General features: G+C 55.8%; 1 protein-coding gene across 4 annotated transcripts in view; it reads right to left on the bottom strand.

The window, feature by feature from the left end:
• Positions 1-19,448, bottom strand: part of SH2D3C (SH2 domain containing 3C) — a 31,962-nt gene that overhangs the window by 4,576 nt on the left and 7,938 nt on the right. For 2 of the 4 annotated variants that reach the window (XM_067040667.1, XM_059072585.2), the window contains 5 exons: positions 12,872-12,911; positions 5,641-5,769; positions 4,084-4,538; positions 2,651-2,775; positions 619-1,142 (listed from right to left, as the gene is read on the bottom strand). In XM_067040667.1, coding sequence (XP_066896768.1) covers positions 619-1,142; positions 2,651-2,775; positions 4,084-4,538; positions 5,641-5,769; positions 12,872-12,911 — 1,273 coding nt within the window. Of the gene's footprint in view, positions 1-618; positions 1,143-2,650; positions 2,776-4,083; positions 4,539-5,640; positions 5,770-9,752; positions 10,017-12,871; positions 12,912-19,448 lie in introns of those variants that run through there. The other 2 variants (XM_059072587.2, XM_067040666.1) reach the window with 2 other exon arrangements.

Genomic DNA, 19,448 nt, shown 5'->3' with positions numbered 1-19,448 from the left:
AACCCAGGGCTGCTCCCTTCACGCCTAGCACTCTTCACAGAGCTACCTCTCAGCACTGTTTCTTTTCTTGCTTCTTGAGCTCAGAGACCAGTGCAACCAAGCAGTCGGTGCCCTCCCGCCACAAACTTCAGAGAGAGAAACTGAGACGGAGAGCAAGTCAGGGTCCTTAGATGGTCAAGATTCATTCAAAGCAAAGGCCCAGGCATTAACAATGTATGGACCTAGGCAATGAGTTTTGTCCACTAGGGGGCGTGGGGACGGGAGGTCGGGCCTTTTGTATTCCCTGGACCAGCCAGACTGACTTTCACCAGGCTCAAAAAGTGTCCCAGGCAGCCAGACACCACTGGCTTTCAGGACTCCTCGGTTCCAGTGCCAAACTGACATCTGGAGGAAGCAAGAATATCTCGGTTTTTGCTTTTTTTAAAGGAGAAAATTGGGGCCCAGGTAAAAAGTGATTAGTCAGAGTCACACAGCAAGTGAAGGACGGCCATGAAGCCAGAATCCAGGCCCATTCGCTATACTTGGGAATTTGGGGCCAGCTCCTCACCACCTGGACCCCTGTCCCAAAGCCAGAGGATGGAGGTGCTGTTCCTGCCCCAGTGCTCACCCAGCACCTACCAGGCAGTCAACCTTGGTGACATGCTGGGCCAGCGTCCGGGCATCGACCTCTGCCAGCAGCTCCTTGACCTTACGCAGGAGGCCCATCTCCAGTGGCCGGTTATCTTTGGGGATCAGTAGTGACTGGAAGGTAGCCGGGTTGAAAGAAGAGGTGGCTTCCACGATGGGGACTGTGAAGGTCCTACCCCAGTCCCCTTCGGGGGCCCCATTTTCTGACAGTTCCTTAAGCCTTTCCCCATAGCTCCTGGGCTGGCGGCTGGAGGCCTCAGCTGCTGCCCACTCTCGGCTGCCACGGACAGGAGGCTGGAGCTGGCAGTAGTGGCCAGAGTCCGGGTCGCTGTAGCTGCTGAGCGACGGTGATGGGGAGGCCTCGCAGCGGGTGTGGGAGGGGCTGGAGTAAGGGCCCTTGTCCGACTCCCTGGCACTTCCAGGACACAGCTGGGGTTCACTGGAGCGGCGGGTGACAGGGGAGGCAGGCAGCGCTGTGGCTGAGGGGGCGGCAGGGGAGGCGTGGACACGGGTCACTGCAGGGAGATAAAGAGAGAGGACTAGTTTCCATGACTCCCCACGCAGTGAGGTTCCCCCACCCCCTTCTCAAAGGACAGGCTCCATCCACCTTACATGGGTGATAGCCCCACCTCCCTGGACCCAGGCCCAGCCCAGCAGACTCTGGCACACTGACCAGCTCTCAGTGGTATTGTGAAATTACCTGGACCCCAGGCGTCTCACTTTCCTACCCTAAGGCTGCCGTAGCCTTGGGGAACGATGGAGCTACTTGAAGGAGCCTTCCGTGATTCAGAGAAGCTAAGCAATTGCTGGAGTTCATTCGTATGGAATTATTTCTCAATGAATTAGTAATAATGATTTATTGAGTACATGTGTCCTGAGAACTGGTGACACGCTGGAGATATACCGGTCAAAACAGTAACCATCATCCAAAATTAGAGGTGATGTTTATTGAGCTCTTACTGGCTGCGAGATCCTTCTCTGCACATTAGTCCATTTAACCCTCTCAACATCCTGTGCGTCAGTACTTTTATGATCCCCATTCTCCAGATGAGAAAACTGAGGCTCAGAGAGGCCAGCTGACCTGCCTGAGGTTACCCAGCCAGCAAGGCATAGAGCTGGGATTTAAAACCAGCTGTTTAAGTCCTCACTCCTGGGTACTTCCCTGAGCCGCGTTGCTTAGAAATTGTCCGATAAATAATTTGTGGCAAGGCATTTTAACATTTACACCCAAGGGTGTTGTTTTGAAGGCAAGTTGGCAGTTATGACAAGCTGGCAGGCCCGGGTTTAGAGAAGAATTTGTGACAACCCATATAGACAGCAACATGGTGTCTCCCAGCAAAGGTTCCTCCCGGAATGCACCTCTGTCTGTGAGCTTTTCCTGCCAGGTGTATGATATGCAGTATGGCCTGTTGAAAACACTTGTTTTCTTCCAGGAATGAACTAGTGGCATGTTTCTACAGTAGAAATTTTCTTTGTATTTAAAAAAAGCACAGCGCTCTGTGCTTCCTGCTCAGTTTTGCTGTGAATCTAGAACTTTTCTGAAAAAGTCTATTCAAAAGACTAAAGCAAGCATGACAAGTCCGGTTTGAGGCCACCATTTTGAATCCGGGACGCATTAAGTCCCAGCCGATGCAGGGCCTGGCAGAGCACCACACACGGAGGCACTTGACCAATGGGGGCTGAGTGTTGCTGACCACACGCACTTCACAGCATTGGAGCCAGATTCAGTAACATTCAGGAGAATGCACTGGAAACCACATGCACAGTGCCTGGTACCCAACAGGGACTCAGTGAGTCGTTGCAGAATGAACAAGCCATGGATATGTTTTGCATGTCAACATCGATAGTTCTGCTGGCAAGTTTTTAGTGTCAACTCTTGCAGGGCATTGCTCTCAGAAAAGAGGTAGAAACACACATGATCACATACTATAACAAAAGTCGTCAAAGATAGCGCACACGTGCGCACACAAGGCTACTCCCACCAGATCCCCCCACCTGCCCCTACCCCCTCCGCTGGACATACCGGTACTATAGGCGGGGGAGCTGGGGCTCTCAGAGATGGGGGACACAGGAGAGTGCAGGTCTGGGATCTGGTCCATGCTGAGTGCACAGTTGCGGATGGATTCCCGGGGGTGGGGCAGTGATGTGCTGTGGAGCAGACACCTTCATGAGCAGACAGCCCAGAGGTCAGGGTCCTCAGCTAGTATTAGGACCCCCACCCCTGCCTCCATCCAAGATCTGCTGAACTTCAAAGGCAGAAAAGCCTTGGAGGTTATCAAGTCCAACCTCCCAACAGACAGGTACAAAAACTAAAGCCCAGAGGAGGAAAGGCTTGTGCAGTCCACAACCTGCACAACTGTTCTCTTCCCTGGGAACCTTGCCCCCAACTTGCAGAACAGTCTGGGGAGAGGGGCTAGCAGGAAAGGTGGGCAGGCCAAGGGAGCCAGGCCAACCAGCCTGGTCCCTCCTCACCGCTCCCATACTACACCCAGGATGCCTTGGGCACACATGGCCTGTGGATCCTGGCACCATTTGGATCACTGGTTCCAAACCACAGGCCAAGTGGCTACTCCCCACAGGGTATCCAACCAGCAATTCCTTGGCTTGACAGCGCCCAGACCAGGCCCAGGGAGATGGGACCTATCCAAGTGCTGGTGGCACAGGATGGCAGGTCTTGCTGCAAACAGCCAGGGAGGCCATAGAAATTAGGGGCACAGACTTCGGAGTTGAGGGCCTGGGTTAGAATCTAGGTCCTACCACTCTCTAGCAAGCGGCTGCCCCTTTCCAAGCCTATTTCCTCATCTACAAAGTGGGGGCATGGACAGAAGCCACCTCCCAGGGGGACGTGGGAGTCACTGAAGTTGGGCACAAGATCACCAAGAGAGGGCCAGGTACACAGTAGGGCCTCAGGAATGATTGGCTGCTGTGGCTTTTCCTGGGATCAGGGCCTGGTGTCACCTAGCCCCAGACAACTGGGTGTCACCAGAAACGTCGCTGAGAACATTCCATTCCCTGTGCAATGGCTTGCATCCTGCAAAGCCCTCTGCTCCGATGCCCACCTTGGCCTAGTTTGGTGGGGTGGGGTGGGGTGGGCTGGCGACAAGGACCAGGCCCCTGCCGGGGACAGGACAGCACCCAGGGCTCCCCCTAGGCCACAGAGGGCTTTCTGAGTGAGGGCCTTTTATAGGTAGGAACATGGAGGCAAGAGAGGAGGAACGCCAGGGCCAAGGGTGCACAGCTAGTTGTAGCAGAGCTGGGATGGCAACCTGCGCTCCAGACTTCCACTCAGCACAGCCTGAGCTTCCTCCTGTTCTTCCCCGCACACCAAGGCTCCGGGGCAGTCATAGCACCTCAGCCGTGTGTGACTGGGCCTCCCCTTTCTCACTAGCACTCTCATGACCAACACCCCCATTTGACAGATGGGGAGCCTGAGGCCTCGCGTAGGTTCTCACTCACCTGGTGGGGCAGCCATCACTGCGGGTGACCTTGTCGGCGGTGAGCCCGTCGGTCATGGTGACGCTGCGCCGCTTCATGTGGCTGCCCTTGGGGCCTGAGGGGCTGGCGGGGCTGGCAGCCTTGCCACCGCCCTGGCCCAGGCCGTAGCAGGCCTCCAGGTAGCGCAGCGGGAAGGTGCGGTTGACGGGGCAGTAGATGATGGCGCCACTCTGCTCCGACACAGCCTTGCGGCTGCCCACGTGATATCGCACGAGGGCCGGCACGTGGTCGAAGCTCTCCTGCTCGAACAGGTACTGGATGTGGGTGTAGCTCTCACCCGCCTTCACCACCACCTTGTTGATCTTGAAGTGCAAGGCCTGGTTGCGCCAGCGGCAGGTGAGCACATAGTCGCCCAGGCTGGTGAGCGAGTCCCGGATGAGGAAGTCACCGTTGCGCTGCACCAGGGTCTCGGAGACCTGCGAGAGGCAAGGGTCCGGCTGGAGCAGGGCAGGGGCAGAGAGGGCCAGACCCGGGATCTGGGGGACACGGTGAACAGAGATATCTGAAGCTTGGGAGTTGCACCCTCTGACCCAGATTCAGAGGGTGCAACTCAGCCAGAGGCCCTGAGTCCGGGGAACAGAGGCTCAGGCATGGGAGGACATGACACCCTCGGATGGGGGTCACCATGATCTGAAACTCAGGTCTCAGACCTACTCCTTCTCAGGTCTCACATTGGGCAGAGTGGATTCTCAATCCTCGTTTCTCCAAACACCCGGTGCTCTGGCACATCTCTGGGCCTTGGTACCTCAAGCTACTTTCTCTGCCTGGAACATCCTTCCCATCCTGCCCACCTGGTGTACTCCTATCCATCTCACAATGGCCCCTCTCCTCAGCACCCTTTCCTCGGGGCAGCCCACGCTCCCTGCTGGGTACTCCATTCTTGCACTTCTCCCACTGGGCTCTGACGGTCTGCCTGTCTGTCAACCCCTACCCTGGGATACCAGCCCTCAAGGGAAGCCATCACCTATTTTATCTCTGCATCCTTGGTGCCCAGCACAGGACCTGACAGAGCTGATACTTGACAAAGATTTACAGCATGAATGTAAAAGGGAACAGGTGACTATTAGCCTCAGCCCAGAAATTCAACTTTGTCAAAATTGAGTAGCCTAAGGACTGATATGCACTGACCAAACACACAAGAGGCTGATGTATAGACCTATAACAATAACAGTAAAAATAATCGTAGTAATAATAACCACCACCACCATAAAGGACAATGTTCATTGAGCTCACTGTATGTCAGACATCGTGTTAAGAACTTCACATGCACTAGTTCATTTAATTCTCACAACCAACCTTTAAGGTAGGCACTATTATTATCCTCCATCTTATAGATAAGGAAACTGGGGCTCAGAGAGGTGAAGTGACTTGTCCAAGGTCACACAGTCAGTAAATGGCAGAACTAGACCTCATCCCAGGCCACTCTGATTGAACCCACCAAACAGTAGAGCTTCTCTGGGCTGGGGCTGGCCGAGGCGGTGTGTCTAGGGCTGAGGTCCCAGCTCAGGGCCCACTCACCTCACGGGGGATGCGGCCGTGGTACCAGGCATGGCTGCGGAGATCTGTGCTGCTGAGTTTGAGCTCTTCCTCCAACTCCTTGTGCAATTTCTCAGGCGATGAGTCCAGGATGTACTTCTCCTTGGAGAACTGGGCAGGAGACAGCAGAAGTTGGCATCCAAACTGAAGCCCCTTCCTCCTTCCCTCCCAACCTCAAGCACCCCAGGTGAACTCATTCCATCCTGGGACCCTGGGAACACTTAGGCACAGATCCTCACGCAGGAGTCCCTATCCCAGCAGGAGTAACGGAATCTCAATTAAATCCACCAAAAAGTGCCTACTGTGTTCTAGGCTCTGAACTATGTGCCAGGGTAGATAAGTCAGTAAATAAACTTGTCCTCAAGGAAGCTCCTAGACTAAGAGGGGAGGCAAAAGCGACATGAGCACTTGAGGGACTTCCCTGGTGGTCCAGTGGTTAAGAATCCGCCTTCCAATGCAGAGGATGCGGGTTCGATCCCTGGTCAGGGAACTAAGATCCCACATGCCGCGGGGCAGCTAGGCCGCGGGGCAACTAAGAGCGCGCTTTAGAGCTTGCGTGCCACAACAAGAGAGCCCATGCACTGCAATTACTGAGCCCACATGCCACAACTAGAGAGAATCCTGTGTGCTGCAACTAAGGCCTGACGCAGCCAAATAAATAAATAAATATTTTTAAAAAAATTTTTTTAAGCGACATGAGCACTTGAGGTCAGCACCACAACACTGGACAGCGGCAAAGAGCCGAGTTGCTTTTCAAAGGGAGGAGATGAAGTCTAGGCCAGGTGGAGTGGTCCAGGAAGACTTCCTGGAGGAGATGGCAATCACAAACACTCAGTTTGCACCAAAGACACCAAACTGATCTTGAAGTGGAGGGAGGGAGGATTTCTACATGTATATAACACACCAGGTACCCAGGCAAAAAAGCATGGACAAAAACAGGGCTGAATGTATGAGGATACATTCTGGGACAGTGACTTATACAGGCATCGAGGAGGCAGCTACAAACACGGTAGCAGAGCACCCCCCCTGCCTAAAGACACCTGTGATGTCCTCTACAGTTCCCAAAGCCCTTTCTTCTTTGCTGTCTCAAGCAATCCTTGCTAGATGGGGAAACTGCAGCCCAGCAGGGAAGCCCGAGGTCACTCTCTGGAGATAACGCTCAGGATCCCCCCTCCCACCTGCCCAAGGGGGAGATTCCTGGTTTCCTGGTTACTGTGGCCTGGGGTTGGAGGCCTAAGAACAGGGGGAGGGGAGCCCCTGCTGCCAGGTGTGCCCCCACCATGAAGCCCAGCCCAATCCTGGCTGTCTTGTGAGTTCCCCGGGCCTCAGTTTCTTCCTCTGCAAAATGGGAACAATTGCAGAACCTGCTTCACAGGATTGCAAGGATGAAAGGAGACAATACTCCAGAGCACTGCAGCTAGCCCACAGCTGTCCTTGTCACTGCCAGAACATGTGACACTTCTTCCTCTCCCTTGCCCCAATTCCAGACCACAATGATGGCTGGTCCAGGACAGACAGATATGGCCCAGACCTGGCCAGGCAGCAGGACAGATGAAGGGGGGCACTAAAGGGCAATCTCTCCCCAGGACCCGCTCCTCACCAGGGTCCAGCGTCCTCTAGTCCAGTCCCTGCCTCCTCTGACCTTTCACAGTTCTCAGAGCCTAACCCTGATGCTCCATTCTCCAGCCCTCTGCTCCCACTGGCTTGATTTACCTCCGGCTACACTGCTGCTAAGACATCCTGGTTCCCAGCTTCAGAGATATCTAGAGTCTCTGACTCCATCATTTCAACACTGAACCCCTACTCTAGGACAGGTCCTGTGCCAAGGGGCCGAGCCCAAGGTCGCCAGGACAGGCGCCTTCTGTCCTGGGGGAGCCACATAGATACTGACAAGCAACCCCAGGATCTCTGGATGTTCAGAGACGCACAGGGAGCTCCAGGAGCGGATGAGCATGTCCCTCCTCATCTGGTCAGGGAGTCGCTGAAGAGGTGACGTCTCCGCTGAGGGCTGATTGAGCCAAGCAAAGGCATCAGGGTGGGGACAGGCAGGTGGGCAGGAAAGAGCTCTGGGACGACAGTGGCAGAGTCAGGGCCCTGTAGGCAGAGCCAAGGCCCTGGGGGCAAGAGGAGAAGCTTCGAAAGGGCTGGGGGTGGTGGCGGGGGCAGGCACGGCAGGGCTGTGAGGTTGCCCTGGGGAGCTGGGGTTTACCCAGAGGCCACAGCAGAGCCGCAGAAGGTTTCTCAAGTGTTGGGGCAGGTCCCATCCACTGCGTGGAGATGACCTAGTGTTTTCCAGGCCATGGCAGGGAAGGGTGGGGCGTGGGGATGGGAATTGGGGGAAGGGTGTTTACGCAACCATTGATCAGGTGTGGGGAAGAGGGCGGAGGGGTCAGAGAGGATTCCAGGTAGAGAGCCTGGGAGGACCACGAGACACTCTCCAAGGTGGGCAAGGCTGGGGCAGGAGCAGCTTGCAGATGGGCCCATAAACATTTGGGCTCTGAGGTACCTGTAGGGTTCTGGGGACAGATGGTGGGAGTGGGCGATGGAGATGAGTGCTCAGGGAAAGGCAGGGCCCGAGGATGGGGATTCTGTACACCCCCCGCCCAGGGTAGAAACCAATACCCCAGAAAGGCAGGGAGGTCCGGGGTGAACTGAGATTAGCTAACTCAGATACCTACACTCCTCCATGGGGTTCCCTATTCTTCAGGGTCCTGGCCCCTCTCCTACACCACGCCACACCCTGCAGAGGCAAGAGTGGAAGTCACAGGGGAGACTCCTTCTCCCGGACAAAGAGCATATGCAATGGAGAAGTGGCCCCAGTTCCACAGCTGGAGCAAGGGGGACAGGGGGCAAAGAAGGGGAGGGGGCTGCGTGGTAAAGAACCTGGCCTCAAGACTCTGCCTGCCGCTGTATGACCTTGAGCCGATCACTTTCCCTTTCTGGGCCTGGGTAGCTTCATCTGTAAATGGGGGGTGGGAGACTGGGCTCCCCTTTTCCAACCACAATCAATGGTCAGGGAGAACCTGGAGGGACAAACTTGGTCCTCCCACACACCTGAGGTTAGGGAACCCTAGGGTCCCTGTGCTTCCTCACCTTCGACACGGGGGTCCCTAGCTCCCAAGGAGGGTGGGTGCTGGGGCGCGAATGCAGCATCCCTGCTCCCGCTGCACTGCTATTGGCCAGAGATGATCTCACCGCCTCCCGGCCTGCGAGCGCCTGATTGGCGGGTGCGGGGATGCTGCGCTCAGCCGCCGGCGGGGCAGTCATTCAGGCGGGCTTCGGAGCGTGTGTGAGCCTGGGGGAGCGCAGAGGTGATGCGCCCCGCGTCCCCCAGGGGGCTCGGGAGGCAAAAGCGCGGAGACCCCGGGTCAGGGTCTTCACCCCTTCTCACCAGCCGGTGCCCAGCAAGCCCCCTCTAGCTCCCTTCACAGTCTCGCAACCCTAAGCAAAGCTATCCCCAGATGATGCTCCGCAGAGAGGCGGGGTCCGGGTCCTCCCCTCCACCCCCTTCCGTTTAACCCTTTCACCGCCACGGCGCCGTCCCGCACTGACCGGCCAGCTGGGCTAGGACACCCGCGCCCGGAGCACGCCCGAGCCCACCTAGAGGGCAGGAGGGTTGCAGGCACTCTGGCCCCAGACTCGGCACCCACGGCATCCCCTCAGCTTCCCACCCCTCACTCAGCCTTTGGACCCCAGCCCAGCGCCCCCGCTACAATGGGGAGTCAGGCTGCCCGGGTCAGCCGCAGGGGCCGGAGTGCTCGCGGGAGGACCGGCAGGACGCCGGGGACCCCATCCCCAGGTACCCAACGCCCCAGCTCAGCTCCATCCTGCAGAGGAGACAGGACCGGGACGGCAACCTCCGCAGCCCCGAGTCTCGGGAGTGGCAGCTGGACCCTCACCCTGCGGAGCGTCTGGGCACCCGGAGGTGAGGTTGGGGCGACCCCGCCCCCTCCCGCAGCCCTCAGCCTGCAGCCCGCAGCCCCTGCCTGGCCGGACCCTGCGCGGCGTCACGGGCTGCGGCTCCCCGGCTCCGGGGGCGAGCGGCCAGGGGTCCCAGCCCGGAGCGCCTGGCGGGGGCCGAGCCGCCCCCTCACCTGCACCTGCACGAAGGAGCCGCGGTAGAAGCAGCAGGCGGCGGCCGACAGGGCGCTCCACAGGCTGCACCGCTCGGTCATGGTGGGGCCGGGCGGCCAGGGCCGGGACTCTGTGCGGGGGACGACTGCCGCCGGGGCAGGGGCGCGGGACCGACCGGGCTGGGCACCGGCTGCGCTTGCCTCTCGGCGGCGCGATTACCTCATCGCCTTGTCAGGGGAGGAGCGGGGAGGCGGGGCGGGGAGACCCCACCCTCCAGCCGGCCCCGGGAGGGGAGGGGGCCATTGTTCCTCCCTCCGCCCGCCCCCGGCTCCCCGCCCCTAGCCCCCAGAGCTGCAGCCCCGCGCGCCCCGGCAGCCTGTAGCCCGGGGATGCTGAACGGGGGACCTGCCAAGGGGGGCTTCACGGGGCGCAGAAGGATGGGGTGGGGACCCCTGGGCCGGCAAGGGAGGGGGGGTCCTGCCGCCCCCACTCGTCTCACCCCTCACTGACCCGGAGCGGGCAGAGACCTTGAACTAAATCATATCTAAAGCTGGAAAAACCCCTGTATATGTTTGACCAAATCCTTTGTGGCCTCAGGAAATCTCCCAGAGCCCAGGATTTCTCCTCTCTGATTTGGAATCAGGGACTCTGCTGGGAATTGCGGGATATTCCACTGACAGACTTGGTGGGTGGGGGAGGGCAGAGACTCAGTAAGGCTCAATGGTTTGGGAATCAACCTGGGTTCAACTAGCGGTGCCCCACCTCCACCCAACCAGTCCCTTCTCCTGGAGTCCAGATTTACTCATCTGGAAAACATACCTGTGCTGACCTCACAGAACTCTTGTTAGCATTGGCTGAACTGACGCATGTAAGTTGCCAGACATAAAATAAGTGCTCCATAAATGCCTGCTATTGTCTTCAAGCTTTGTGTCTTAGAATCTGGACTTTTGGTCCTAGAATCATAGGCTCTTCAGCACAAAGGGAGTCGTCACTGACTGCATCAGTCAGGCCTGGAGTTCAAATCCTTTTGACAGGCTGTGTGACCTTAGGCAGGTGAGTCCACCTCTCTGGGTCTCAGATATTTGATTATTTTCTGTAAATACATCTGAAGCTCTGAGCATGGAGCTTGGAATTTAATGGTCTTGGAACTTTAGAATCCTTGCCTTAGAAGCAAAGTACTCACATCATGGTCTGAGAAACCCTGGAGTTCTGGAAGCTGAGTACGTAAGGTCAGGAATGGACTTTTGGTAACCGACTATTGATTCCACCCTCTTCTGAGGCTTGAAGCTACAACTAACATTCCTTTGAGTTCATCCTTCAAGGGATTCTTTAATCAGTTCCAGTGAGCAGGTATTATTTCTTTTATAGCATTTTTAAATTACATTTTTCAGCCCAGTAAACTAAGGGAAAAATACAAAGCTAATCCTCACAGGGATCTCACTACCATCAGTGATGGGGATCTCATTACCTTGCCAGGCAGCTGGGATTTATGGGGTGCTGAAATATGCTCCTGTGTGGTCCACCACTGGCTTTGGTGCTGGTTCTACCTGACGCCTCTGCCCCCTCTGCGGTGTCAGGGCTCGGGATGAGGAGCCAGGGTCCAAATCCCGGGAGCAGCTCCTGCTCAACTTGCTGCAGCCCTGGGCTGCATTTCCTGGGCTCATTCAAGCTTGCTTTCTGACCGCGCCCACACTCTTACCTCTGCCTGGATCACTCTACCACCCATCTCTGCTTATCTTTATCTCCTTTCCAGCTTTCTGTTTGGAGAGAGGATGTTGGTGAATATTCCTGGCCAACTGCAGTGGCTTGGCTTCAATGCCTCCTCCTCCAGAAAGCCTTCCTTGATCTCCCTATCCCCAGCTCCTGAGCTGAAAGTCGTCCCCTACCTCTGCAGCTCCAATGGCTTCTTATCTGAGCCTTCTGGGGGTGGTGGGGGACAGCAATGTGAGCACTTGCCACAGAGCTCATGACTAGTCACTTACACCGAGCTTTACAGGCAGCATCTTGGGCGATGGAATGCCTTGGGGTCAGGAACAAGCCCGGCCTGCTCTGTTCCAGGCCCAGATCTCCCCTTCATGGGCATGGACTCATTGAGCCCATAGCAACCCTGGTTTGGAAGCACCACTGCTACCCCATTTCATACAGGTGAACACTGAGGCTCAGAGAGGTGACACACACACCCAAAGTCATGTGGCAAATAAGTGGCAGATCTGGGACTAAAATTTGGGTCTGCTAAATTACAAAACACAAGCCCAAACCATTGTGTGGTTCTGCCCTGGTCCCCACATGGGGCCAGGAGCCCTTGGAACACAGGGCCTGGTGCCCCTTGCCCTCTGCTGTGTGCTCTATACTCGGCAGGGGACCTGGCTCAGGGGTGGGTGCTCTGGGATGTGGAAGGCCAAGGGCTCTGTCCATGGTCTTGGCATCAAATAAACTTGGACAGCAATCCCAGTTCTGCCCTGCGGTAGCTGTGTGTTTGTGGGCAAGTCACTGCACTTCTCTGGGCCTCAAATTTCCCATCTGTAAATGGGCACAAGAAAGCCCTCACTGCCCAGTGATGAGGGAAGAAGTCAAAGACCTCATTCGTGTGAAGAGCTCAGAACTGACTCCCAGAGCTAGCAGCCAGCACAGGGCTCTGCACACAATAGACACTCAAAATGTTCTGTCGTGTTATTATTGTTATCGTTATTATTTCAAAACTGCATTTTCAACATTCCCAGTGCCCAGGACAAATTAAGCTTATGATCGAAGTGACTGTGCCCATTATCTGTGATGAGGAACTGAGTCATCCTTTCCTGCTGCCACCTCCCGGCACCAGCAGCACACGCTCAGAGACCAAGTGGGATTAGAGCCCGTCTTTGCATGGAGCCACCCTTGGGGCCCTGTCCAGCTGGCAGCTGGATGCAGTCTGGTAGTAACAGACATTGGGAAGTCCTGAGTTTGGGGCCAGGAAAGAATGATGGAAGGCATGGGAAGAAGATGCTGGGATTGAAAGCAGACCCCACACGCTGCCCTGACTCCTAGACCTTCTCCTCCTGGGAACAGTCGGTGAGATCCGGCTCCTAACAAGGCCAGAAAAGGACTGCCCTTCCTGGAACAGACTCTGGGCCCTCCAGTGTCCTCCCCCAGCCCCTCTTACCTTCACATAGTCCCCGCCAGCCTCTGGCTCTCCAGTGGCCCTGCAAGGAGAGAGGAAAAGTGAGTGTTCCCAGCCCTGCCTGGCTACCCAGCTGCCAGTCTCTGCCCACCTGCAGGCAGGAGGGGGCACTGCAGCTGATAGCATTTGCTGGAATCTGCTGGCTGGGCTACTCCTCCACTCTCCAGCTGTGCGACCCTGGGCAAGTACCTTCACCTCTCTGAGCCTGTTTCCTGTCTGTAAATCAGGGTAATGATAGCCTCTCTCTGCCTCATGGGGTTTTCTCGAGGACTCCGGGAGCCGATGAATGTTATATGCTTAACACGGGGCCTGCTCCCTGAATTGATATCTTCAACCAGCTTCAGGACGCTGCACTCTCTTGTGTTCACTCCTCACCTCCTCCCTGACTCCACAGTTGGTGGCCCCAGGCTGGGCCTCAGCCTCCTTTCCTCGCGCCCTACCCTCATTCCCGAGTGCAGAGTGACCCACCCAGTGGCACATCATGGCGCCATTGCTGGTGACATTTGGCTGCGGAATTGATCCCCTCCCCTAAGAGGTGGTCAGATGGGGCCTGGAGAGGCCAGAGGCTGGGGGTGGCTGTTTTTCCCAGGTGCCAGATAGATATCACCCTTCCTTGTGAGGGCTTCCGTGAGCCACTTCCCCCAGGCCTCGGCCTTAAATGCCCTCCCTTCTCCGATGCAGCCTGGACCTGCCCCTTCAACACCAGACTCAGAAACCCAGCTGCTTCCTTAGCATCTCCTCTCAGATGTCTGAAGTCATTTTGACTTTCGTATCCAAAGCAGGACGGCTGATCCCCCCCACCCCATGCCCCTGCTCCCCGCATCCGATTCCCAACTCAGTCTATGTCAGTTTCATCCTTCTTGTTGCTTTGTTTGGCCCCAAACCCTGCGATCCTCTGCACCTCCTCTCTCACTCACACTCCACGCCCAATCCATCAGGAAATCCTGTGGCTCTACTTCCAAAATAGATCCTGACCACTTCTCTCCGTGTGTCAACCCGGCCCCATCTGGGACGCCCTCTGTGTCCTCTGTGGAGCACAGAGCAGCCTTCTCGCTGTGTCTGCCCTCACAGCCCTCCGCCACCCAGGCAGCGCTCAAGTGAAAAGCTAAGCAGATCGCGGTGCACAAACCACCACCAAGCCTCCCATCTCTCAAAGAACAACATCTAAATCCCGCTCCATGGTCTGCAAATGGCTGGCCATGTAATTTATCAACTAAACCAAAACTTTTCTTCCCTTGTGAGAGTAAAGAGGGTGCCATTGTCATGCCAGAAAAACAAGTGTAAACAGGCTCATGTGTTCCCCAACCTACAATGCCCTGTGTGGCCCTGGTGGTATCTGACTGCCCACCTCATCAATTCCCACCCCCAAAATATGCCTCCCTCCCTCATTCTATCCCTCATTCTGCCCCGGCCACATTGGCCTCCTTGCCAAGCTCGTTCTTGCCACAGGGCCTTTGCACTTGCTGTTCCCTTGCCTGGAATGCTCTCCGCCCCACCCCGCATCATCACACAGCTTGCCCCTCCCCCTACTTTATTTAGAGCTCTGCTTAATGTCCCCAACCCAGAAAAGCCTTCCCTGACCACCCTGCCAAGAATAGTCCCTTGTCCCTCACTCTCTGTCCTCAACCCTGCTTCCTTTTCCTCAATCTCTGCCTGAAACAATCACTTTACATTTATTTGTTGACTCAGTTACCTGACACCTCCCCTGGGGCACTGACTTTATATCGCTCACAGGTGAGCCCCCACCATGGTGCCTGGCACGTGGTAGGAGCTCAAGAACTCTTTATTGCTTAAGGAATGTATGAACAGTAAACCCTCAATCAGTATTCATCACTGTTGTTATTATTAATTCTGTCAGGCTGGGCCCTAGTTCTCTGGCTGGCACAGGCCTCAGTATGGCCATCTGCAAAATAGGGAGGAAAGTCAAACATCAGGGAACTGCTTCCTCAAATATAGAAGCACCAAATTTAAATTTAAATGTGATCAATCTAATAAAAGAAATTTAAAACAAAAACAGCTGAGCTAAAAACAAGACAAAACAAAAACTGTGGGTGAAGTATATGTTTCCGGAATTGCATGCAGGGTTTCCCCCGGCTCCCGAGGCCAGCGGCTTCTCATTGAGAAGCTGTCTGACAATCCACCCTGTTCTGACATTCCAGAGTCCCTGGTGCTAGCCTTCCTTCCTGCAAAGTCCTTCCTGACCTCTAACCATAGTCCCTCAAGCTGCAGCCCGGCCCTAGCAGGCTCCCAAAGGTGTTTGGGTTCTCTCTGTCCAGCCGAGTTGGGAGTGGGGTGGAGTACAGACCCCTCCCCCTCTCACCACCCTGCTCTTCCTGGGTGAGGTGTCCCATCCCCGTGTTTCCGGCCATTTAGGCCCGGAAATCCTCCCACTGCTGGGAACAGATTGGCCAGGACACTGGGATCGCCTAGCACTTACTCCTGCTTCCTGTCCGCTTCCCCTCACGCTCTGGGCAGGAGCAGGGCCTTGGGGAGGGGGCGCCTGCCCCAGGGAGCAGGTGGGCGGAGGGGGCCAGAGCCAGTGGGGGTGCTCAGGCAGAGGCCCAGGCCCGGGAAGCTGAGGGCCTGGAGCCACCACCAGCCCCCATCACCTCTCCCTGCCCCCCTACAACACTCCAGGATTCCTAAGACATAAGGTGACCATGTTGGCTCACCACCCACTGCCATCATTTGCCCAGACTATGGCCACCACCTCATCACTGCCTCCCAGCCTGCATCTGTGTCCCTCTGACTTTTCTCCCCCCAGCAGCCAGAGCAATCCTGTTAAAATGAGTCAGCTTATGACTTTCCTCTGCTCCAACCCACTGGAGTGGCCCCTAGTTTCACGGAGTAAGAGCTGAAGTCCTGGGGACTTCCCTGGTGGAACAGTGGTTAAGAATCCGCCTGCCAGTGCAGGGGACACGGGTTCGAGCACTGGTTCGGGAAGATCCCACATGCTGCGGAGAAACTAAACCCGTGCGCCACAGCTACTGAGCCTGCACTCTAGAGCCTGCGAGCCACAACTACTGAGCCTGCGAAGCACAACTACTGAGCCCATGTGCCACAACTACTGAAGCCCGTGCGCCTAGAGCCCGTGCTCCACAATAAGAGAAGCCACCGCAATGAGAAGCCCGCATACCGCAACAAAGAGTAGCCCCCACTGGCTGCAACTAGAGAAAGCCCACGTGCAGCAGCGAAGACCCAACACGGCCAACAATAAATAAATAAATATATATATTTTTAAAAAAGCTGAAGTCCTCATAACAGCCTTCACGCACTGGCTCTGACCACACTCCCCTCACTCACGCTGCCCCAGCCAGGCTGGGCTTCTTGTTGCCTTTTGTTCCCACCTCAGGGTCTTTGCACTTTCTGTTCCCTCTGTGAGAATACTTTCCCTCCAGATATCCACCGAGCTCCCGCCTTTCCCTCCTTCAGGTTTTTACCAAAATGTCCCTTCTCAGTGAGGCCTTCCTGGCCGCCCATCTGGAAGTGAAGTGTGGCCTCTCAATGCTCCCCACCTCCCCGCCCTGCTTCACTGTTCTCCGGAGCGCTTCATCTGACTTGCCATGCACTATCTTCTCTCACCAGAACATCAGCTCCACAAGGGCAGGGGTTGGGTTCTGCCTAAAATGGTGCCAGGCACCCCTATAAAGATGTTTTGCTCTGTTTTCTATTTTTTGGTCACACTGCGTGGCATGTGGGATCTTAGTTCCCTGACCAGGGATCGAACCCGTGCCCCCTGCAGTGGAAGCACGATGTGTTAAAACACTGGACCACCAGGGAAACCCCTGTAAAGATGTTTTTGAATGAATGAATGTCACAGCAGCCCCTGCAATCCTGAGGACAAACTCTAGGTGTCATGGGTCGGCCCGCTGTGACCCAGCCCCTGCCAGCCACCCCTTCCTTCTCTCTCCCTTAGGGTCCTCCATGCACTCAGGCTTCACACTTCCTCCAAAGAGCTCTACTCCCTCCAGCCTCAGGACCTTTGCACATGATATTCCTTCTGCCTAGAGGAATTCTCTCCCTTAGAGTCAGAGTAATCCCTACTCAGCCTGCAGATCTCAGTTTGCTTGGAAATTTCTAGAATGTTCTCTCTCCCTTTGTAATGATCAAATCCAGGAATCAAAGCTTCCATTTAAAAAAACTCAGCTCTGGGCTTCCCTGGTGGCCCAGTGGTTAAGAACCCACCTGCCAGTGCAGGGGACACGGGTTCAAGCCTTAGTCTGGGAAGATCCCACATGCCACAGAGCAACTACGCCTGTGCGCCACAACTACTGAGCCTGCACTCTACAACCCACGTGCCACAACTACTGAGCCCACACGCCACAACTACTAAAGACCGTGCACCTAGAACCCATGCTCTGCAACGAGAGAAGCCACTGCAATGAGAAGCCTGCGCAACGAAGAGTAGCCCCTGCTCACAGCAACTAGAGAAAAGCCTGCACACAGCAACGAAAACCCAACGCAGCCAAACATAAATAAATAAATATTTAAAAATAAAAATAATAAAATGAAACTGAAATACTGTATTTAAAAAAAAAATTTTTAGGACTTCCCTCTTGGCACAGTGGTTGAGAGTCTGCCTGCCGATGCAGGGGACACGGGTTCGTGCCCCGGTCCAGGAAGATCCCACATACCGCGGAGCGGCTGGGCCCGTGAGCCATGGCCGCTGAGGCTGCGCGTCCGGAGCCTGTGCTCCGCAACGGGAGAGGCCACAACAGTGAGAGGCCCGCGTACCGCAAAAAATAAAAATAAAAGAAAACTCAGCTCCATTAATTAATTAATCAATTAATTTCTTATTTTATGGATTTAAAAGGCACTTCCTCTCTAATATTAGTGGCAAAATCAATTAATAAATAATAGTGACAACTGAGCTAAATCAGTTCCATTAATCAGCTGCATTAATTATTTAAATAACCAACCCCTTTAATTGCCTGTATTAGCTGATTTGTTCCTATAACTGGTACCACTTATTGCATACATTAGCTTAATTAATTGAATTAATGACCAGTCATTAGAGTCCATTATCCTTTATTTTCCCCAGTGCAGGTTTCCGTCTGAGCTTTACTTTCAGGGTCTCCATCCTGGCCAGGAAGGAAGGGCGAGGCTCCCCCAGGGACCCTGGAGGAGAGGCTGCCATTCTGTTCCGCCTTGGCCCTCCCTCACCACGGGCAGCCTTGCCCTGCAGAGCCCTGCAGCCTCCCTGCCCTTTGTCTGTCCCCCACTTTGCTCCCTGAGGTGTAGTCATATGGCCTTGAGTGGAGATTTCCCCAATGTCTGCCTCACGCTTCCCAGCTTTCCCCCTGCCCTCCCCTCTCTGAGCTTCAACTTCCTCATCTGTGAAATGGGCATATTTTAACTCTCTTCCCAGAGGGGCTGCAAGGATCCTATGAGAAGGAAAGGTGGAAGGTTCCTTAGCCCCTGTGGTTCCTCTAGTTGCCCCAGCACCACCCCCCGCCAAAGGAAATCTCCCATCCTGCTCCTCCTGTGGGGTTGATGATACTCTCCCTCCTTCACTCTGACTTTCACTCACCTGCGGCAGAGAAGCAACCCTGCTCTACGCTCCTTAGTCCTTAAAGATCCCGAGAAGAGAGAGCTGGGGTGGAAAGCCCCATCTCTCTGGGGACACCCAGCCCAGAGGCCTTTGGGATTCCCTGCCAGGAAGGCCCTTGGCTTTAGCCTCTGCCCTGCCCCCTCTCCTGTACGATGGGCCACCACTGTCCTGGAGACGTCCTTCCTCCTCTCCGCCATTCTGCGCCCTCAGTCCTCTTGACAGGGGTGAGCTCCCCAGCAGAGCTCAGGAAGGCTCCCAGCTCTGTGAGGAGACGACAGATTGGGGGCCACTCATCCCAGGGCAGAGCTGAGGAGTCTAAGTCCCAAGAGCTGCTGAGACTTAACAGCTGCTGGAGAAGAGCAAATGGGGAAGACGACTGAATGCCTGTGTGGAAGCCCCACTTTATAGCAGGGCACAGAGCTGCTCCGATGAGACCTGGGTTGGCTCTGCTTTAGTCCTTGCCCAAGGCAGGCTCCCCCAGATGATGGGGACTGCTCCTGGGTGGAGATGGGGGACACTGGGGAGGGGAAGGTGAAGAAAAAGAATATGTTGACCAGACCAGGAGCCCAGAATCGACATGAGGAAGAGGAAATGGAGTGGGCATGGACAGAGGAAAGACCCTCAGGGGCTCGGAAGAGGGCCCTCAGCTGGGAGGGAGGAGGCTGTGTGACCCCGGGCAAATCCCCCTTGTTGGGCCTCAGTTTCCTCTTCTATAAATGGGTGTGGTGATCGCCTGAGCATCCTGTGTACCGGTACTTCCTCGGGCCACGTCCAGGATAAATGCTCTACTTTTTTTTTGCGGGGGGGGGGGGTACGCGGGCCTCTCACTGTTGTGGCCTCTCCCGTTGCGGAGCACAGGCTCCGGACGCGCAGGCGCAGCGGCCATGGCTCACGGGCCCAGCCGCTCCGCGGCATGTGGGATCCTCCCGGACCGGGGCACGAACCCGTGTCCCCTGCATCGGCAGGCGGACTCTCAACCACTGCGCCACCAGGGAAGCCCAAATGCTC

The sequence above is a fragment of the Kogia breviceps genome, chromosome 8 (genome assembly GCF_026419965.1).
Source record: "Kogia breviceps isolate mKogBre1 chromosome 8, mKogBre1 haplotype 1, whole genome shotgun sequence".
Lineage (NCBI taxonomy): Eukaryota > Metazoa > Chordata > Mammalia > Artiodactyla > Physeteridae > Kogia > Kogia breviceps.
This window is presented reverse-complemented; position numbering and strand designations above follow the sequence as displayed.